Source organism: Heptranchias perlo, chromosome 28 (genome assembly GCF_035084215.1).
Source record: "Heptranchias perlo isolate sHepPer1 chromosome 28, sHepPer1.hap1, whole genome shotgun sequence".
Taxonomy (NCBI): Eukaryota; Metazoa; Chordata; class Chondrichthyes; order Hexanchiformes; family Hexanchidae; genus Heptranchias; species Heptranchias perlo.
This window is the reverse complement of record NC_090352.1, coordinates 2,540,754-2,561,336: the sequence shown is the minus strand read 5'-3', so window position 1 is coordinate 2,561,336 and position 20,583 is coordinate 2,540,754. Positions and strand designations below refer to the sequence as shown.

The 20,583-nt window shown below is 48.1% G+C and overlaps 2 protein-coding genes across 6 annotated transcripts in view; one reads left to right on the top strand and one right to left on the bottom strand.

Annotated features, from left to right (window-relative positions):
* Positions 1 to 20,583, bottom strand: part of LOC137344773 (SH2B adapter protein 2-like) — a 566,922-nt gene that overhangs the window by 88,697 nt on the left and 457,642 nt on the right. The gene's annotated exons all lie outside the window — the stretch shown is intronic.
* LOC137344755 (protein phosphatase PTC7 homolog) overlaps positions 1 to 20,583 on the top strand; it is a 61,440-nt gene that overhangs the window by 30,676 nt on the left and 10,181 nt on the right. The window contains exon 5 of the mRNA XM_068007882.1: positions 19,889 to 20,018. Coding sequence (XP_067863983.1) covers positions 19,889 to 20,018 — 130 coding nt within the window. The remainder of the gene's footprint in view (positions 1 to 19,888; positions 20,019 to 20,583) is intronic.

Genomic DNA, 20,583 nt, shown 5'->3' with positions numbered 1-20,583 from the left:
AGAAACTTAACTGGACCAGCCGCATAAATACTGTGGCTACAAGAGCAGGTCGCAGGCTGGGTATTCTGTGGTGAGTGACTCATCTCCTGACTCCCCAAAGCCTTTCCACCATCTACAAGGCACAAGTCAGGAGTATGATGGAATACTCTCCACTTGCCTGGATGAGTGCAGCTCCAACAACACTCAAGAAGCGCGACACTATCCAGGACAAAGCAGCCCGCTTGATTGGCACCCCATCCACCACCCTAAACATTCACTCCCTTCACCACCGGCGCACCGTGGCTGCAGTGTGTACCATCCACAGGATGCATTGCAGCAACTCGCCAAGGCTTCTTCGACAGCACCTCCCAAACCCGCAACCTGTACCTTCTGGAAGGACAAGAGCAGCAGGCACATGGGAACAACACCACCTGCACGTTCCCCTCCAACTCACACCATCCCGACTTGGAAATATATCGCCGTTCCTTCATCGTCGCTGGGTCAAAATCCTGGAACTCCCTTCCTAACAGCACTGTGGGAGAACCTTCACCACATGGACTGCAGCGGTTCAAGAAGGCGGCTCACCACCACCTTCTCAAGGGCAATTAGGGATGGGCAATAAATGCTGGCCTGGCCAGCGATGCCCACATCCCATGAACGAATAAAGAAAAAATTCCACACAGCTGTCATTTTCTTTCAGCTGGATAAGAACTCCTTCATGTAAAAGCTGAACCGATGAAAATGTTGCCGTCACTTTCTGAAATTCGGCACTTTTGTCAAGGAAAGCACACAGCAAGTGCATGAAACATACGTCCCTTGGTTTAAACTTAAAACTGGGAATATGCTGAGGCTTTAACCAGAGCTTTGCTGACATCTTTTCAGTGAGAATCCACCTGCAGCCAGAAGTTAAAACAATGCCTCTTATTTGAAGTGTAAAATTTAATGCTGAGGCTGGCTTTCTCCAATTTAGTCCACAATGCTGCAATTTCCATTCCTGGAGTTGATTGTGTAGCCCTTTCCCTGGCACTGTAGCACCACCCCCCTCCCCCTCAGTCAGATTCCCACCTGCATAAAGTGAGGAACGAGAAGTCCTTGTATTACACATCAACTCCATTTCTTTCACACAGCCTGCCCTTATTAGAACTCCAAACTAATATGAAAGTTGTTCAGCATTCCTGCCTGATGTTCAGAGCAAGTGAACTTCCATTAATTTTCAAACTTTCATTTTTCAATCCAACACCAGTTTCTTCTCATAGATGATACTTCCATGGTCTCAACAGCATTATTTTTGTACCCAAAGGCACTTGATCATCTCTGTTTATCTGCTGCAATCTTCCATCCCAGTGCGAACCACATACAGGTTTGTTAAGCTTCTCATTGGGACTCTTATCATGAAGAAACTTCTGGTAATATCTGATCTTTTTCCAATTCTACGCTCTTGCACTCCAATTGAAGTGACCTGCTTCCAGGTGTGTTAGCTATACTTCAGTATCATGTTCCCCTCAACTTTTTTTTCCAGTGAAAACAGTTTAAGCTCTGCATCTGTTCAAAATGAGTCTCCCTAAGTTCCTTAATCGGTCTTGTTCCTTTCTCGGACAGTAGATCTATTTCATGCAATTTCAGAGTAATTCTGGCAGTGAGAGAGGGCAGAACCTGAGTCCATTGGTTTCCACCCCTTTTAAGTTACCCAGCAAATTGCACGAGGGGGAAGGGGGTGTTCCTTCTGCCCGGCCTGTCTCAGGTATTCCTGGGCTGCTCGAGGGATTGATTACTGTTAGTGGTCTGTCAGTTCCTCAGCTGAGATGGGAAAGCATTCTTTTTCATCCTAATCTTCATTCCAGTCTGAGCCTCTTGTTCCTCCTCTCGCATCGTGTCATCTGAGATCTCACTGGCCGTGTGGGGCTTGTATTTCTGACGTGTCACTACAGGCACAGACACCCACCCATATTTAAATGACTCTGTCCCAGGGATTTGGGTGGGGTCACTAACAGGTCAAAGCAGAAGGTGGAATTTGTACCATTGGGTGTGTAAACCTGCGCATACAAATCCAGGTGTGGCCTCATCGCAGTCAATGCCCCTCAGATGCATTTCAGTGCATAGTGCCCTCTTGTGACAATGCCTTCACGTTGACTGAAAGCTTCTGCTTGCCACCAAGTTTCCTTTTCTACCTTTGCTCATGGCCATCTCTTTACCATGTACATCTTTCTCACTAAAATACATTTGTTCTATCTCCTTTAATTTGTCCATATCCTCTATTAAAAGCTACATTAAAAAAGAAGCTTAGTGCATTAGCCACTTAAATCCTTGTGGAGGATTGATAGTTTTGAAACAGTATTGTGATTAGCATGAGACAATGTTGTGTTTTATAAGAATGTTTTGGTAGATAAATGTCTTAACAAAATTATCCCTGCTTTACTTTTCTCAGGAGGGGAGGAAAACATTATTACGTGGTGCATTCATTTATCTGACCACTTTCCTAGCCTTAAACTTCAGCATTAAACAGCAAAGCTATTTTGTTATAAATTACTTTTGGGATTAGTTTAATTTATAGAATCATAGGTTACAGCATGGAAGGAGGCCGTTTGGTCCATCGAGTCCGCACTGGTTCTATGTAAGAGCAATCCAGCCAGTCCCACTCCCTGCCCTATCCCCGCAGCCCTACAAATTTTTTCCTTTCAGGTACTTATCCAGTTCCCTTTTGAAGGCCATGATTGAATCTGCCTCCACCACCCCTGCCCGCCCCCCCCCCGGGGCAGTGCATTCCAGATCCTAACCACTCGCTGCGTAAAAAAGTTTTTCCTCAAGTCACCTTTGGTTACTCCGCCAGTCGCCCCAAATCCATGTCCTCTGGACCTTGACCACTCTGCCAATGGGAACAGTTTCTCTCTATCTACTCTGTCTGGACCTTTCATGATTTTTGAGCACCTCTATCAAATCTCCTTGCAACCATCTCTGTTCCAAGGAGAACAACCCCAGCTTCTCCAGTCTATCCAAAATCTCCTCTGCACCCTCTCTATGGCGTTCACATCTTTCCCAAAGTTCGGTTCCCAGAACTGGACACAATAGTCCAGTTGTGGTCGAATCAGTGTTTTATAAAGGTTCATCATGACTTCCTTACTTTTGTACTCTATGCCTCTAATTATAAAGCCCAGGATCCCGTATGCTTTTCTAACCGCTTTCTCAACCTGCCCTGCCACCTTCAATGATTTGTGCACATAATACCCCCAGATGTCACTGTTCCTGTGCCCCTTTTAGAGTTGTGCCCTCTAGTTTATATTGCCTCTCCATGATCTTCCTACCGAAATGTATCACTTCACATTTTTCTGCGTTAAATTTCATCTGCCATGTATACGTCCGTGCCACCAGCCTGTCTATGTCCTCCTGAAGTCTATCACACTCCTCCTCACTGTTTACTACACTTCCAAGTTTTGTGTCATCTGCAAGTTTTGAAATTGTACCCTGTACACCCAAGTCCCAGTCATTAACATATAATCAAGAAAAGCAGTGGTCCCAGCACCGACCCCAGGGAACACCACTTTACCCCTCCCTCCAGTCGGAAAAACAACTGTTCACCACTACTCTCTGTTTCCTGTCCCTTAGCCAATTCTGTATCCGTGCTGCTACTGCCCCTTTATTCCATGGGCCACAATCTTGATGATAAGCCTACCTTGCGGCACTTTATCAAACGCCTTTTGAAAGTCCATATACACCACATCAAATGCATTACCCTCGTCTACCCTCTCTGTTACCTCATCAAAAAACTGTATCAGGTTAGTTAAACACGATTTGCCTTTAACAAATCCGTGCTGGCGTTCCCTAATCAATCCACACTCGTCCAAGTGACTGTTAATTCTGCCCCAGATTATCATTTCTAAAAGTTTCCTCACCACTGAGGTTAAACTGACTGGCCTATAGTTGCTGGGTTTATTTTTGCACCCTTTTTTGAACAAGGGTGCAACATTTGCAATTCTCCAGTCCTCTGGCACCACCCCTGCATCTGCAGAAGTTTGGAAGATTATTCACCGCACTTGCAACAACAGCAACAAATTGCATTTATATAGTGCCTTTAACGTAGTGAAAATGTCCCAAAGGGCTTCACTGGAGCGTTATCAAACAAAATTTGACATCAAGCCAGATATTAGGACAGGCTTGGTCAAGGAGGTAGATTTTAAGGAGGGGCTTGAAGGAGAAGAGAGAGACAGAGAGATTTAGGGAGGTAATTCCAGAGCTCAGGGCCTGGACAGCTGAAGGCACGGCCTCCAGTGGTGGAGCGAATAAAGTGGGCGATGCACAAGTGGCCAGAATTGGAGGAACACAGAGTTCTCGGAGGGGGGTGGGGGGTGGTTGTGTGTAACTTGATGGAAAAATATATTTGTCTGTGAGCAATGTCATGGGAGGTCAACTGGTTTTGATTGAACTTTATTCAATGCACCCTCTTTTCATTTATAATGCAGAAATGAAGTCACTTCAACACCTTACATTCACTGCTGAGTTTAACCAAAGGTAGCAAGCAAGAGGCTCTCCAATCCTCGAGCACCAGGCTCTCCAATCCCCAGCATTCCTTGTACTATGGGCCTGCTTGAAACTGTCACTGTCTCTATCAACACTCTGCTCCAGCACTGATTTGTTAGCTCAGTCACTTTAAGAGATTTTAGCAGATTGTCACCAAGCTTGATTAGGAACTGAGAATTTGTGAAGAGGCCCCTGTGGGTCTCCGGTGAATAGGAATCCATCGCTATATTTGTTTCTGTAAATATAAACTTAACGACCTCAATGAAGTGAAGACTTTGAACTAAACTTACTGGTGACGTCTGTCATCAGACCCTGGATTTGTTTCAAATGTTTTCATGATGGAAACTTTCCACTTGAATATCATGCACCTGATTGGAAATCTAAGACTCCAAGCTCACTTCGCACCATGCCAAAAATACCTGATGCTTGGTGTCTGCACAAAATATATGCCTTTAAGTGGCTTCAATTCACTGTGCACTAAAATCATTTTGTGCTTTTGGTAGATTTGTAAAATTAGAAACGGTTTTCATCCTATCATCGCACTTTACTTATGTACCTCCATTACTTACTTGTCTGTGCTATTTTGACTACTTATTAAAGTGATTTCCAGACCCCTGTGAAGCACCTTTTGCACAGGGAGTTTGAACATTGTTCCCATTTCTGGTTAGCGTAAAACCCAGTGCCACATCATTGCACCAAATTTGATCTGTAAAGGAGAGCATTTGGCTTCTATATGGTGCCCTGTGGTAAAACCACAAATGTTGAGCATGCAATAGTTTGGCAATGTCTTCCGCTGACTAGGTTGGTTTACATAGGAAAACATCCAAGCGATGTTCCATTTATACGTGTGTACTTGAAATCTTAATGCCCTTTCGGATCATTAGTCACAAGTCATTCGGAAGGTGAAGCACACCATAAGGAACATGGCCTGTAGAATTGAAGCTCTTTCCATGGAGAGTTCACGACCTGCTCTTGGCTCTCCTAGTTGAAATATGAGCTCTTGTTCCCTGCAGCATTAATCTGGCAGATGTTTTCAGTGAAGATGAGAAGCATAGCCAAGAGATTCTACAACTACCTTGCCAATTGTCTCCTGCTAGGTCTTTATGGCATTAGTATAGCTGTGATAGAAGCTGTCAAATTCATCATGAGACACTCCATCACGGTGGGTTCCACAGCTGTGCTGATGGTGGTGAACACCCATTTCACATTGGAAATGATGGGCTCCAAGTTCTGCGCAAAGCCCTGCGCCAAGTTGGAAGTGGATGACTCCATGCTCTGCGATATTGTGCGCCAGCTCTCCAGCAGGCATCCCAGTGCACCAAGCATTTCCCGGTGTATGCCTATTAGTCGTCTTCGGTAGCCTGGCCCATCGAAGTTCGCAACGGAGTCCTCTGCAACAGAACTAGTGAGTGACCTCTCCCTCCAGTGACCTGGCACCTGTGGCGTCCTGTCCCCCTGTCCTGGCTTCTGTGCACTTGTGCCCGGTAACTCACCACATGCAGATCCCTCCTCTGACCTAAAGTCCACGTGGTCTCTGAGCTGGTGGCTGCAAGAGTCAGATTAAGTGACGGAGCATCTTCATCATCACTCTCTTCTTCATCTTCCACTGACTGAGGGACTTCCACATCCCGGCGAGCTGAAATGAAAAAGGGTTAGGGTTAGGTTGTGTGGGGCGAGCAGAGAGGAAGAACTGTATGTTGAGAGCATCTGCAGCTTGTCATTGAGTGTGTGAGGTGAGGGAGGAGGAGGATTTGGTATGAAAAAACCCTGCTCGGTGTGTCCTCCAGCGTCACCAGTGACCACGGCCTCCTCTGCCGCTTCCCATTATCAACAGCACCGTCATCTCAATGGGAGAAAGGGTGTGCAGCCGTGCTGGACCTCCTCCGGTGGCAGTCTGCTGACTCCTGTTATGCGTCACCTTCTCTTGCAAGAAAGAGGGAAATGTGTTAGCGAGAGTCTTGCGAGATTGAGTAATGTGGCTGTTGAATGCGATTCATGCCTGTGTGCATGAGACATGTTGTGGGTGTGAAGTTTGTAACGGTGCTGAGTGTGTGAGGGTGTGGTGAAAGATATTAATTGTACTGATTGTTACAGATTGCAGGTAAGTGGGGGATGGGATGATGCAGCTGTTAGGAGAAGGCATTTGAAGATTGATCTTACCTTGACAACTCTTGTCAGAACATCCTCCACTGCATCCATAACCGAGGATCCATATTCCTGGCATTCACCTCATCCGCAACCTGCTCCCACTGCCTGTGCAGCAGGTGCCTGGAAGACTTCCTGTCCCCCTGGGGATACAGAATGTCCCTCCTTCCGTCTACCCCCTGCACCAAGGCCTCCCGTGCAGCATCCGAGAATCTTGGTGCCCACTCTCTGCTAGCTTCTGCCAATTCACCTCGGACAAATTCCAGTCGATTTGCAGCCACAATGCACCTCCCCTTTAAGAAGTGCTGGCTGCCTTTATGTAGCGTTGTGCACTCCCCATATCTCGCCCCTCCTGATAATCACGGACCAAGATCCCCATGCCCATTCTCCCCCATTTCATCCCCTGGAGAATGTGATCCAGTCATTGGCAAAATAACTTACTCTGTAAAATTAAAATCGAGATGTCAGTGTGGGCCAGCTACAGCGAGCTTAGATACCTAATCTTCAAGTGATATGAAAGGCGATCCTGAGTGTTTTTAAAGCTTAAGCAAAACGTCCACGTGTGAGAGCAACAAAGTTGTATCTTCCTGTTCCACTGTGATGCAGTATAATATCATATACTTCACTCAGTACACCTTCAACTGTTCTTGGAGAGTTTGTTACCGTGCACCAGTACCTTCAATGATACTGTTGGTCTACATCAGAAGTACTAAACATTTGGTCACACTATCCCATTAAAATGTCTGTCCTATATGGAGCTTCTCCCTTTCTTAAAGGGATTTTAAGCATTTATTGACCTGTTTGCTGGATACCTTTGCACCAATACTGATTTTAACGCTGCTTGCAGATACGTGAGCTGTGCCGGCGCCGTTCACTGCATTTCCTACCTTCCATGAGAGCACTTTGTGAATGCTAATTAAAAAAAAAAGTGAAATGTTTGAATGCACAGGACCGATTTCCAAGCCATTTTCTCTCTCTCTCACTGGGAGAACTCCCTAATCTTAAAATAGTGCAATAGGATCTTTAAAGTCCACCCAAAACAGGCAGATGGAGCCCTGATTTAACATCTCATTTGAAAGACTCCCTCAATACTGCACTGAAGTGTCAAACTAAATTATGGACCCAAGTCCCAGGGTGGGGCTTGAACCCTTAACTTCTGTCTCTGCGATGAACGCTATCAATTAACTCCAGTTGACACTTTAGGGTCACGCACACATGCACACATTGTCTTGCTCGCGCTCCCTTTCTACCTTGCTCGCGCTTCAAAAAAACTCTCAAAGCTCTTATTAATGGAATAATGGAATATTGATTACAGTCAAGATTTAAAATAGAAGTGCGATACAGAGCGAAATGACTGTTTCACTACATTAATAGGTGGCGGTGGAATCAATACGTTGGCCATTGGTTTTGCCACTACTGATTTGCCATTGTACGCGCTGCAGAGTATTCTAACCCGTTCTCCAGCTAATTGTGGCGTTGACTTGCTTCAGAGTGGTCTAACTTATGGCGTTCATCGGCAATCGCGCCGCCGCAGCAAATTCTGGTCCATAGACTTCAATTTACATAGTGCCTTATCGCACCTCTGAGAAACATCCTAGAGAGCATCGGACAGGAAATTACTTCAAAGCACATTGATAGCTACGGAAGCTTTGTTGTTCCACTTTCAGTCTGTAAACCAAGTGGCACTCAGCCAATCAAATTGGTGTGATCCTATCTACTGATCTAGAAGGGCCTTGTGTGTGTGTGTGTGTGTGGTGATACTGCAGTTGATCGGTGGATGGATTCGTTCACTTTTACAAAGGTTTAGGGCAACTGAGGATCATTTACAAATCCATAGATGCAGCATTATCTGCTCCCAGTACCTCAGGAAGGATATATTGGCATGGAGGGGATGCAGTGCGCATTCACCAAAATGATACAGATGGAGCTTAAAGGGTTAAATCCTGAGGACAGGCTTGTATTCTCTTGAATTTAGGAGATTGAGGGAAGGTGTTCAAAATGATAGAGGTTCGATAGGGTAGATACAGAGAAACTATTTTCTCTGATAGTGGAATCCAGGACAAGGGAACAATCTTAAAATTAGAACTAGACCATTTAGGAATGAAATCGGAAGCACTTTTTAACACAAATAGGAGTGGGAATTTGGCACTCTCTTCCTCCCCAAAAGGCTGTGGATGCTGGGGGTCAATTGAAATTTTCAAGACTGAGATTGATAGATTTTTGTTAGATAAGAATATCGAGATCTGGAGCAAAGGCGGGTGGAATGGAGTTGAGGCACAGATCACTGAACAGGCTCGAGGGGCTGAATGGCCTACTCTTGTTCCTTTGAAAGGGAACTGAAGTATTCTGCATCTATTTTCTAACCTAGTTTGTTTAATTAGCACAGGGCACAAGTTATGTATTATACCATAAATATATGATCTGGGAGCTGGAGAGATTTATAATTTTTCCAAACTGGTGCCCAAAAGAGCTAAATTAGCTTTGAAGCAGTATCTTGAATGTGTGGCTATAAGTAGTGGGTGGCCCATTGAATAGTGAGGGGAGAGAAATATCTGCTCATGATCCCAGTGACTTCAGTGATGGGTCACAAATTAGTTTTGTGCTTGTATCTACTTGTGATATTTAACCCCTTGGATGGTGTGTGACCCCCCCCCCCCCCCCCCCCCCGCACCAGCGCTATTTAAAGGGCCATGCAGGTTAGTTGCTGGATTATTGCTTCTGGCTGCTGGAGGAGTAGGAAATGTTTTTTGAAGCTCCCTATTCTTACTGAGAGTTCCTATACCACTTTTGCGAGTGCTTTGGCAGGTACTGCCTTACGGATCGGAAAGTTACAACCCTGGTGGAACAACATTCCTGCCAATCATGGGCGGTCTGCTAGGGTTCCCGCTGGGCATTGAACATGACTGGGAGCATGCAGAGAGGTCACGCCCAGCAGGTCAAGCTGCGAGGAGACGGAGGATGAAGAGGCGCAGGGCACTGAGCAGGAGGCCCTCCCAATGAGGGCCTTCCAGGATCAATTCTCTTACCTCAACATGACCGAGGAGGATTGCATCCGACCCCTAAGGTTCACCAAGGAAGCAGTCACCGAGATCTGTCAACTGGTGCGGCCACAACTGCAGCCTCAGAGCAGGGCGAGGACAGCATTGCCTGTGACTGTGAAGGTCACCGTGGTGCTGAATTTCCAAGGCTCAGGATTATTTCAGGCCTCTGCTGGCGACATGTGCAACATCTCGCAGTATGCAGTGCACTGCTGTATAAGGGAGGTCACAGACGCACTGTACCAGATGAGGAACAGGTTCATGCCCTTCCCTCTCCACAGAGACAATCAGAACGAGTGCGCACGGGGGTTCACCCGCATTGCTGGCTTCCCCATGGTGCAGGGTGCTATTGACTGCACACATATTGCCCTGCGTGTCCCGCACATCAACTTGGCTCTCTTCGTCAACCGAAAGGGCTTCCACTCCCTCAACGTGCAGCTGGTGTGCGACCACACACATCGAATCTTGGAGGTCGATGCCCGTTACCCTGGCAGTAGTCACGACGCCTTCATCATGAGGCAGTCCAACGTGCCCGCCATCTTTCATCCGACTCGGCAAGTCAAAGGCTGGCTACTGGGCGACAAGGGCTATCCCCTCACGACGTGGCTCATGACACCGGTCAGGAATCCACGCACACGTGCACAGCAGGCCTATAATGCGAGCCATGCTGTCACACGCAACACCATGGAGCACACCATAGGCCTCCTCAAACAATGCTTCCGCTGCCTGGACCGATCTGGAGGAGCCCTGCAGTACTCCCCTGAGTGGGTGGGCAGATTTGTGGTGGTCTGCTGCATGCTGCACAACCTCGCCATCATGAGGGACCAGCCTTTGCCACCAATGACTGCAGAAGATCCTGAGCCAGAGGTGGTGGAGGCGGTGGAGCTGGAGCCGGAAGAGGAAGTGGAGGAAGACGCAAGGGTGCGACAGGAACCACACACCTTGTCTGCAAGGGCTGTGTGTGCTCACCTGATCCGTGCCCGCTATCAATAATTTGAACTACATCCCCCTCAACTCACCAACAGTCCTACATTCCTCACCTTTCCCCTCCCACAAGACAATCAAATCGCTCTCCATCTGATTACACATTGGTGTCCCTCTCAGCTCAATGCATAAATAAAAACCACCAAGTGCAAAATCAAACTCTCATTTATGGATGAATAAATGAAATTATGCAAACATAACAGAACTATTCCCCCTTGTGCATTCCCTTAGTGCCTGTTGTCTGTGTGCCTTTACCTATCCTAGTGCTCCTACGAGGTGCTTCCCCAGTGGCTGGAGCATGGGTGGTGGAAGACTACTGGCCTTCAATGGAGGAGCGTCCAGATGGCCTTGGAGGATGACCTCGAGCAGCTCTGGGCCTGGAGGGCCCGGCTTCAGACTGCACCATCTCAGCAAGGGCTGCAGCAGTCTGGCCTGGCTGGCCGAGAGGCAACAACTTGGGCACTGGTGGAGTGGCAGGGGTGGGAGCAGGAAATCCTGAGAGAGGACAGCAGGTCCGACTGCCATGGCGCCACTGCCACTCTCCCAGGACGGCGCCTCAGCAGCCCTGGTGATCAGCTGGAGAACAGATTGCTGGAGTGCGTGACGCCCTGGAAGCCCCGTTTCACAGTGGTCCCCAGAGCCACGATAGCAGCAGTCTGAGCTGTAAATGCAGCAGTCAGACCTTGGATGGCAGATGTTTGTGCTGCAATGGATGCTGTGACATCATTCATCAGACGCTGCATCATGGTGGGTTCCACAGGTGCGCTGATGGAGGTGACCACCCGTTCCATGTTGGAAAGGATGGGCTCCAAACTCTGTGCGAAGCCCTGGCCAAGTTGGAGCTGGACTCCTCCATGCCCCTTCTCATCGTGCGCAGGCTTTCTGGCAGGCTTTCCAGCGCCTCAAGCATTTGTTGGTGTACGTCCATTAGCCGTCTTCTGTAGCCTGGCCCATCGAAGTCCTCATCTGCCTCCTCTGCAGCAGAACTAGTGAGTGACCTCGCCCTCCGGCAAGCTGGCACCTGGCACCTGTGGTATCCGTTCCCTCCGCCCCGGCTCCTGTGCACTTGTGCTCAGTGTCTCACCACATGAAGACCCCTCCTCTAACCTAACCTCTAAAGGACGCGCAGTGTCAGTCTCGGAGCTGGTGGAAGCAAGTGTCAGATCGAGTGACGGTGTGGCTTCAATGACCTCCTCCTCCTCCTCCTCCTCCTCGGACGGTGCCGCATGTGTTCTTGGGTATCTGCAATGACAAAGGGAAGCAGATTGAGTTGTGGAGTGGGGAGAGGAACAAGAAAGAGATGTGCAGCACGTGAGTCAGAAAAGATTATGGGAGGAGGGAGATGTGGAAAAGGAGAAGGAGCATTAGATATGTAGAGACCTACTTCACCGGGACCTCCAGCGTGGCACGTTGTGACGGCTGCAGCAACAGCTCCTATAGGGGGGTGAGGATGCGCAGACATGCCCATCCAGCCTCGGGTCCCTCCTGCTGCCGGGTGTTGTACGCCACCTTCTCCTGTAAGACAGAGGACAGTGTGTCACTGAGTGTCTTGCAAGGTGTGTGGATGATGTGCCTGTCATGGTCGAATAGCTGCCAGTTTGAGAGACTTGAGTGGTGGTTGTGTGGCCTGCAAGTGTGGTATTATGTGCGGGTGAGATGCAGCATTGTGTATGGATGGGCAGTGTTTGTTGGTGGGTGGGTGACAGGAGGTGTCATGCATGGAGTATTGGTGCAGTTGGTAGGATGTGCCACTTGACACTTGCATTCACTCACCTTGACCATTCATGTCAAATCATTAAATTTCTTCCGGCACTGCACCCACGTGCGTGATGCAATGCTCCTAGCAATCACTTCCTGCGCCACAGCCTGCCAATGCCTGTGCAGCTGTAGTCTGGAGGGTCTTCGGCCACCCTGCGGGCACATGCATGCCCTCCTTTGGTCCACGCCTTCCACCAGGGCCTCCAGAGCATCGTCGGAGAATCGTGGAGCCCTCTCTCTTGTCGGTGCAGCAATCGCAATGCCATTTTCCCTTCTCCTAGTTAGCTGTATACCTGCCATTTGAAATGTGCCTGCACCTTTAAGTAGTGCAGGCTGCTGATGACGTGCGCTGTGCACATCCCATTTCCAACTTCCTCATTCTCCGTGCAGCCTCTCGGCAGCGAGGGCTGCGCTTGCTGCACGGAGATTTCGTGGTAAGTAGCAGGCAGCATGAAGTTCATGTGCTGCCTGCGTAGGGTCTGTCGGGCGCGGGGTGACGCGCTACCATCGCCCAGAACGGACCCTTATCCAGTTTCTCCCCCTCAGAATCTACACGTGACAGTTCTTTAGCCATTCATTTGTATTTCTCTTAATACTATCAGATTGGGATAGAACATGTTTCCCTTCAGTGAAAGAGGGCTTCCCTCCACGCAGCGTGCTGGGTTAGAAAGGTGGGTAAATGAGTTGTAGACTTCCTGTAACTGAGGCCAATAAGATTCCTCAGACAACAGGTGTACATGTGGCTAAGGAACTTTTAACAATTTTATTTAGGAACCATCTGTGTCTGATGCCCCATGACTGATCTGTATGTTCTTGATTTTGCTTAGGTTCCATTCAGTTAATGGGTTACCTGTGAGATTGCTCTTTCTGCTGTGCTCCCCCTGCCCCCAACCAGTCCCAGAAATGTACAGCGTCAGCACACTGTTACCTCACTGATCAAGTCTTCAAACTCATTTTGGACTTCAAGTGAATAATGGCAAGCAGACTCTCACTGCAATAATCTGATGACACAAGTAATGTTTCTGCATCTAAGTCTATCACTAGCAAAATGCCTACATTTGTTCAGATGGAAAGCAAGCACCTTCCAGACTAATCAGAATATATAAAGTATTTAATACTGTTCTGATGGGGGTGGGGGGGTGGTCTCCTGATCTGATCAAAAATTACCAGCTGTCATACTTTCATGGTGTTTTCCCTCCATCTGTATATCTTGATGCTGTGGGCTTGTGTTAAACTATAGTGAAGAGAAAATTAGTAAAATTTACACAGGCAAATGGTTGAAATGTGCTTATATCTAGCCTTTATAGACATGGTTTTTATAACCTGCTCTTTTTCTCGGAATATCTTTTGCCCATTTTGTTTGGGTTAAACACCCAATAATAAATGGGGAGGGAAAACAAAATGGCTGAGTTGGGGAAGAAAACTGAGAAACGCTTGCCACAGTGCCACCTATGGCTGGATGCTGTACTACTCATGACAGCCAACTGCTTCCGCACAGATTACAACTATAATGGGAATCTATCAGTAACATTTATAAGTGTTCACACAGGCAGTTTCAGTGTTTAAACGTTGACGTACAAAGTGTGACTCAATTGTGGCACAAGTAATAAAATTTGTGGGCAGAACATGTGTCATACATAAGATTTTTAATACATTCTGTGGCATTGCCCATGCTGTCTTATAACAATGAGTGTTTATGTCAATAGGGCATAGCATCATGTCCCTGATTTACAGTGACTGAAGCAAATTCCACTTCTGTTAAATGGTTGGTGTTTTGGAGATTGAAATCTATATCACTTCCATTATTCTATAAAGAATTGTAAATTAAGTACACTTGTGTATTTAATTTTTAATCCATTACTATTTTTAGAGCTGCAAATGCACAGAAAGGTGGTCTGTAAGATGCACCTGTAGGAGTTAGATATCTGGTGTTTAGCTGTTCTGAGGAGAGAGTGTGTGGGTTTTTTTTTTATTCGTTCATGGGATGTGGGCGTCGCTGGCAAGGCCAGCATTTATTGCCCATCCCTAATTGCCCTTGAGAAGGTGGTGGTGAGCCGCCTTCTTGAACCACTGCAGTCCGTGTGGTGAAGGTTCTCCCACAGTGCTGTTAGGTAGGGAGTTCCAGGATTTTGACCCAGCAACGATGAAGGAACGACTATATATTTCCACGTCGGGATGGTGTGTGACTTGGAGGGGAGCGTGCAGGTGGTGTTGTTCCCATGTGCCTGCTGCCCTTGTCCTTCTAGGTGGTAGAGGTCGCGGGTTTGGGAGGTGCTGTCGAAGAAGCCTTGGCGAGTTGCTGCTGTGTATTCTGTGGATGGTACACACTGCAGCCACAGTGCGCCGGTGGTGAAGGGAGTGAATGTTTAGGATGGTGGATGGGGTGCCAATCAAGCGGGCTGCTTTATCTTGGATGGTGTCGAGCTTCTTGAGTGTTGTTGGAGCTGCACTCATCCAGGCAAGTGGAGAGTATTCCATCACACTCCTGACTTGTGCCTTGTAGATGGTGCAAAGGCTTTGGGGAGTCAGGAGGTGAATCACTCGCCACAGAATACCCAGCCTCTGACCTGCTCTTGTAGCCACAGTATTTATGTGGCTGGCCCAGTTAAGTTTCTGGTCAATGGTGACCCCCAGGATGTTGATGGGGGATTCGGCGATGGTAATGCCGTTGAATGTCAAGGGGAGGTGGTCAGATTCTCTCTTGTTGGAGATGGTCATTGCCTGGCACTTGTTTGACGCAAATGTTACTTGCCACTTATCAGCCGGGTACGGTAGCATAGTGGTTATGTTACTGGGCTAGTAATCCAGAGGCCTGGACTAAAATCCAGAGTCATGAGTTCAAATCCCGCCACGGCAGCTGGCGAATTTAAATTTAATTAATTAAAATTCAATTAATTAAATAAAAAATCTGGAATTAAAATACTAGTATCAGTAATGATGGCCATGAAACTACCGGATTGTCGTAAAAACCCATCTGGTTCACTAATGTCCTTTAGGGAAGGAAGCCTGTCGCCCTTACCCGCTCTGGCCTATATGTGACTCCAGACCTACAGCAATGTGGTTGATTCTTAATTGCCCTCTGAAATGGCCTAGCAAGCCACTCAGTTGTAAAATCTCGCTACGAAAAGTCATAATAAGAATAAAACCGGACGGACCACCCGGCATCGGACCACGAGGCACCGGACACGACAACGGCAAAACACCAAGCCCAGTCGACCCTGCAAGGTCCTCCTTACTAACATCTGGGGACTTGTGCCAAAATTGGGAGAGCTGTCCCACAGACCAGTCAAGCAACAGCCTGACATAGCCATACTCACAGAATCATATCTTTCAGCCAACGTCCCAGACTCTTCCATCACCATCCCTGGGTATGTCCTGTCCCACCGGCAGGACAGACCCACCAGAGGTGGCGGTACAGTGATATACAGTCAGGAGGGAGTGGCCCTGGGAGTCCTCAACATTGACTCTGGACCCCATGAAATCTCATGGCATCAGGTCAAACATGGGCAAGGAAACCTCCTGCTGATTACCACCTACCGTCCTCCCTCAGCTGATGAATCAGTCCTCCTCCATGTTGAACACCGCTTGGAGGAAGCACTGAGGGTAGCAAGGGCACAAAATGTACTCTGGGTGGGGGACTTCAATGTGGCTCGGTAGCACCACGACTGACCGAGCTGGCCGAGTCCTGAAGGACATAGCTGCTAGACTGGGCCTGCGGCAGGTGGTGAGCGAACCAACACGAGGGAAAAACTTAATTGACCTCGTCCTCACCAATCTACCTGTCGCAAATGCATCTGTCCATGACAGTATTGGTAGGAGTGACCACCGCACAGTCCTCGTGGAGATGAAATCCCGTCTTCGCACTGAGGACACCATCCAACGTGTTGTGTGGCACTACCACCGTGCTAAATGGGATAGATTCAGAACGGATCTAGCAGCTCAAAACTGGGCATCCATGAGGCGCTGTGGGCCATCAGCAGCAGAATTGTATTCCAGCACAATCTGTAACCTCATGGCCCGGCATATTCCTCACTCTACCATTACCAACAAGCCAGGGGATCAACCCTGGTTCAATGAGGAGTGTAGAAGAGCATGCCAGGAGCAGCACCAGGCGTACCGAAAAATGAGGTGCCAACCTGGTGAAGCTACAACTCAGGACTACATGCATGCTAAACAGCGGAAGCAACATGCTATAGACAGAGCGAAGCGATTCCACAACCAACGGATCAGATCAAAGCTCTGCAGTCCTGCCACATCCAGTCGTGAATGGTGGTGGACAATTAAACAACTAACGGGAGGAGGAGGCTCTGCAAACATCCCCATTCTCAATGATGGCGGAGTCCAGCACGTGAGTGCAAAAGACAAGGCTGAAGCGTTTGCAACCATTTTCAGCCAGAAGTGCCGAGTGGATAATCCATCTCAGCCTCCTCCCGATATCCCCACCATCACGGAAGCCAGTCTTCGGCCAATTCGATTCACTCCACGTGATATCAAGAAACGGCTGAGTGCACTGGATACAGCAAAGGCTATGGGCCCCGACAACATCCCAGCTGTAGTGCTGAAGACTTGTGCTCCAGAACTAGCTGCGCCTCGAGCCAAGCTGTTCCAGTACAGCTACAACACTGGTATCCACCCGACAATGTGGAAAATTGCCCAGGTATGTCCTGTCCACAAAAAGCAGGACAAATCCAATCCGGCCAATTACCGCCCCATCAGTCTACTCTCGATCATCAGCAAAGTGATGGAAGGTGTCGTCGACAGTGCTATCAAGCGGCAATTATTACTCACCAATAACCTGCTCACCGATGCTCAGTTTGGGTTCCGCCAGGACCACTCGGCTCCAGACCTCATTACAGCCTTGGTCCAAACATGGACAAAAGAGCTGAATTCCAGAGGTGAGGTGAGAGTGACTGCCCTTGACATCAAGGCAGCATTTGACCGAGTGTGGCACCAAGGAGCCCCAGTAAAATTGAAGTCAATGGGAATCAGGGGGAAAACTCTCCAGTGGCTGGAGTCATACCTAGCACAAAGGAAGATGGTAGTGGTTGTTGGAGGCCAAGCATCTCAGCCCCAGGGCATTGCTGCAGGAGTTCCTCAGGGCAGTGTCTGAGGCCCAACCATCTTCAGCTGCTTCATCAATGACCTTCCCTCCATCATAAGGTCAGAAATGGGGATGTTCGCTGATGACTGCACAGTGTTCAGTTTCATTCGCAACCCCTCAGATAATGAAGCAGTCCGAGCCCGCATGCAGCAAGACCTGGACAACATCCAGGCTTGGGCTGATAAGTGGCAAGTAACATTCGCGCCAGATAAGTGCCAGGCAATGACCATCTCCAACAAGAGAGAGTCTAACCACCTCCCCTTGACATTCAACGGCATTACCATCGCCAAATCCCCCACCATCAACATCCTGGGGGTCACCATTGACCAGAAACTTAACTGGACCAGCCATATAAATACTGTGGCTACGAGAGCAGGTCAGAGGCTGGGTATTCAGCGGCGAGTGACTCACCTCCTGACTCCCCAAAGCCTTTCCACCATCTACAAGGCACAAGTCAGGAGTGTGATGGAATACTCTCCACTTGCCTGGATGAGTGCAGCTCCAACAACACTCAAGAAGCTCGACACCATCCAAGATAAAGCAGCCCGCTTGATTGGCACCCCATCCACCACCCTAAACATTCACTCCCTTCACCACCGGCGCACTGTGGCTGCAGTGTGCACCATCCACAGGATGCACTGCAGCAACTCGCCAAGGCTTCTTCGACAGCACCTCCCAAACCTGCGACCTCTACCACCTAGAAGGACAAGGGCAGCAGGCGCATGGGAACAACACCACCTGCACGTTCCCCTCCAAGTCACACACCATCCCGACTTGGAAATATATCGCCGTTCCTTCATTGTCGCTGGGTCAAAATCCTGGAACTCCCTTCCTAAAAGCACTGTGGGAGAACTGTCACCACACGGACTGCAACGGTTCAAGAAGGCGGCTCACCACCACCTTCTCAAGGGCAATTAGGGATGGGCAATAAATGCCGGCCTTGCCAGCGACGCCCACATCCCGTGAACGAATAAAAAAAAAAGCCCAAGCCTGGATCTTGTCCAGGTCTTGCTGCATGCGAGCTCGGACTGCTTCATTATCTGAGGGGTTGCGAATGGAACTGAACACTGTGCAATCATCAGCGAACATCCCCATTTCTGACCTTATGATGGAGGGATGGTCATTGATGAAGCAGCTGAAGATGGTTGGGCCTAGGACACTGCCCTGAGGAACTCCTACAGCAATGCCTTGGGGCTGAGATGATTGGCCTCCAACAACCGCTACCATCTTCCTTTGTGCTTGGTATGACTCCAGCCACTGGAGAGTTTTCCCCCTGATTCCCATTAACTTCAATTTTACTGGGGCTCCTTGGTGCTACAAATGCTGCCTTGATGTCAAGGGCAGTTACTCTCACCTCACCTCTGGAATTCAGCTCTTTTGTCCGTATTTGGACCAAGGCTGTAATGAGGTCTGCAGCCGAGTGGTCCTGGCGGAACCCAAACTGAGCATCGGTGAGCAGGTTATTGACGAGTAAGTGCTGCTTGATAGCACTGTCGACGACACCTTCCATCACTTTGCTGATGATTGAGAGTAGACTGATGGGGCGGTAATTGGCCGGATTGGATTTGTCCTGCTTTTTTTGGACAGGACAAACCTGGGCAATTTTCCACATTGTCGGGTGGATGCCAGTGTTGTAGCTGTACTGGAACAGCTTGGCTGGAGGTGCGGCTAGTTTTGGAGCACAAGTCTTCAGCACTGCAGCTTGGATGTTGTCGGGGCCCATAGCCTTTGCTGTATCCAGTGCACTCAGCTGTTTCTTGATTTGCCACACTCGAGGGCAGTTCTAGGCTTTGGTCACTGGGGGATGGTCCAGTCCTGGAGTGGGGGCTTCTGTGATCTGGCACAGTTGAGATTGGGGTTTCCTGGGGTCTGTCAACTGGGAGGGTGTGGGGATTTTTCTGTCTCCCTCTCTCTCTTTCTGTCTGAGTCTCTCTTTTCTCTATCTCTTGTAAGAAAATGTAACTGTTCTCATTACTAACAAAACACAGATGATAGAGCTTTTTCTGTTTGCTTCAGGATTCAACTCCAAGTATTTAAAGAAGGACCGAAATTGAGATGAGGAAATGCTGTGTGCCTGGCAGCTGTTGGGAGTTTACATTTAACGACAAAAAGCAACTTTTTGATTTTTAAAAAAAATTAGGTTGAGGAAAGTCCCTTTCCCTCCCACTATCGCCTCTACAAGAGGGAGGGTGTAATTACAGTGAGACACATTTATATAGGCAGCATCCATATAAATGAGGGCCTAGGAATTTATAATAGGGATGAGAAGTTAACAAGAAGCAGAAACAGACGTATGATTTTTAACTTATTGTGAATAAATATATGCTGCAGTCGAAGTTCTGTTGAACTTTATGCTAACATTTTGTTACAGGACTCGAGTTACAAGAGCATCGAGGAAACGGTGAAAAATATAGCTGAGCAGGCCCAACAGTTGGCATATGATCCAAACTACATGTCTCCCTTCGCACAGCACGCCTGTGCAAATGGGCTGAATGTCCAAGGTAAAATATTACTTTTTGATCCGGGATTGCATGAAGAGATCTCTGCTGGTGCGTCCTGTCAGAGGTGACTTTTGATCTCTAATTTTCCGGTACTTGTTAACTGCACAGTTCTTTGGGTCGTGCAGTTGAAGGTAACAATTGAGGAGTGACCTGCATTCTGCCACGTACTCTTCAATAGCGCTCGTTCTAAAGTGCATTGCTGTATAAAATAGAATTGAAACTTTGTTGTTTTTAGCGTATTATATGACAACTGTCAAATATAGATGTGCAAAGGCGCTGGCAAATTTGGAACTGATTACATCTTTATCCGATTCTATTGCTTCTTGATGATGCTGAGTGTTGTGATTGAGCACAGTGATAGCTGGGGGTTCATAACTGATTTTTACTCTCTCCTCCGCCCCCCCCCCCCAATTTTAACATTTCCAATGTTATCCATGCATTCGGGGGAGGAGTGCAGCTAAGAGGGGGAAATTGGGGGCATATTGCCTGCCTGACTTCTCACCCACAGAACCATCCGGAACAATCTAAAACCTGGAAAGAAAAACAAAAATTGTAAACATGAAGA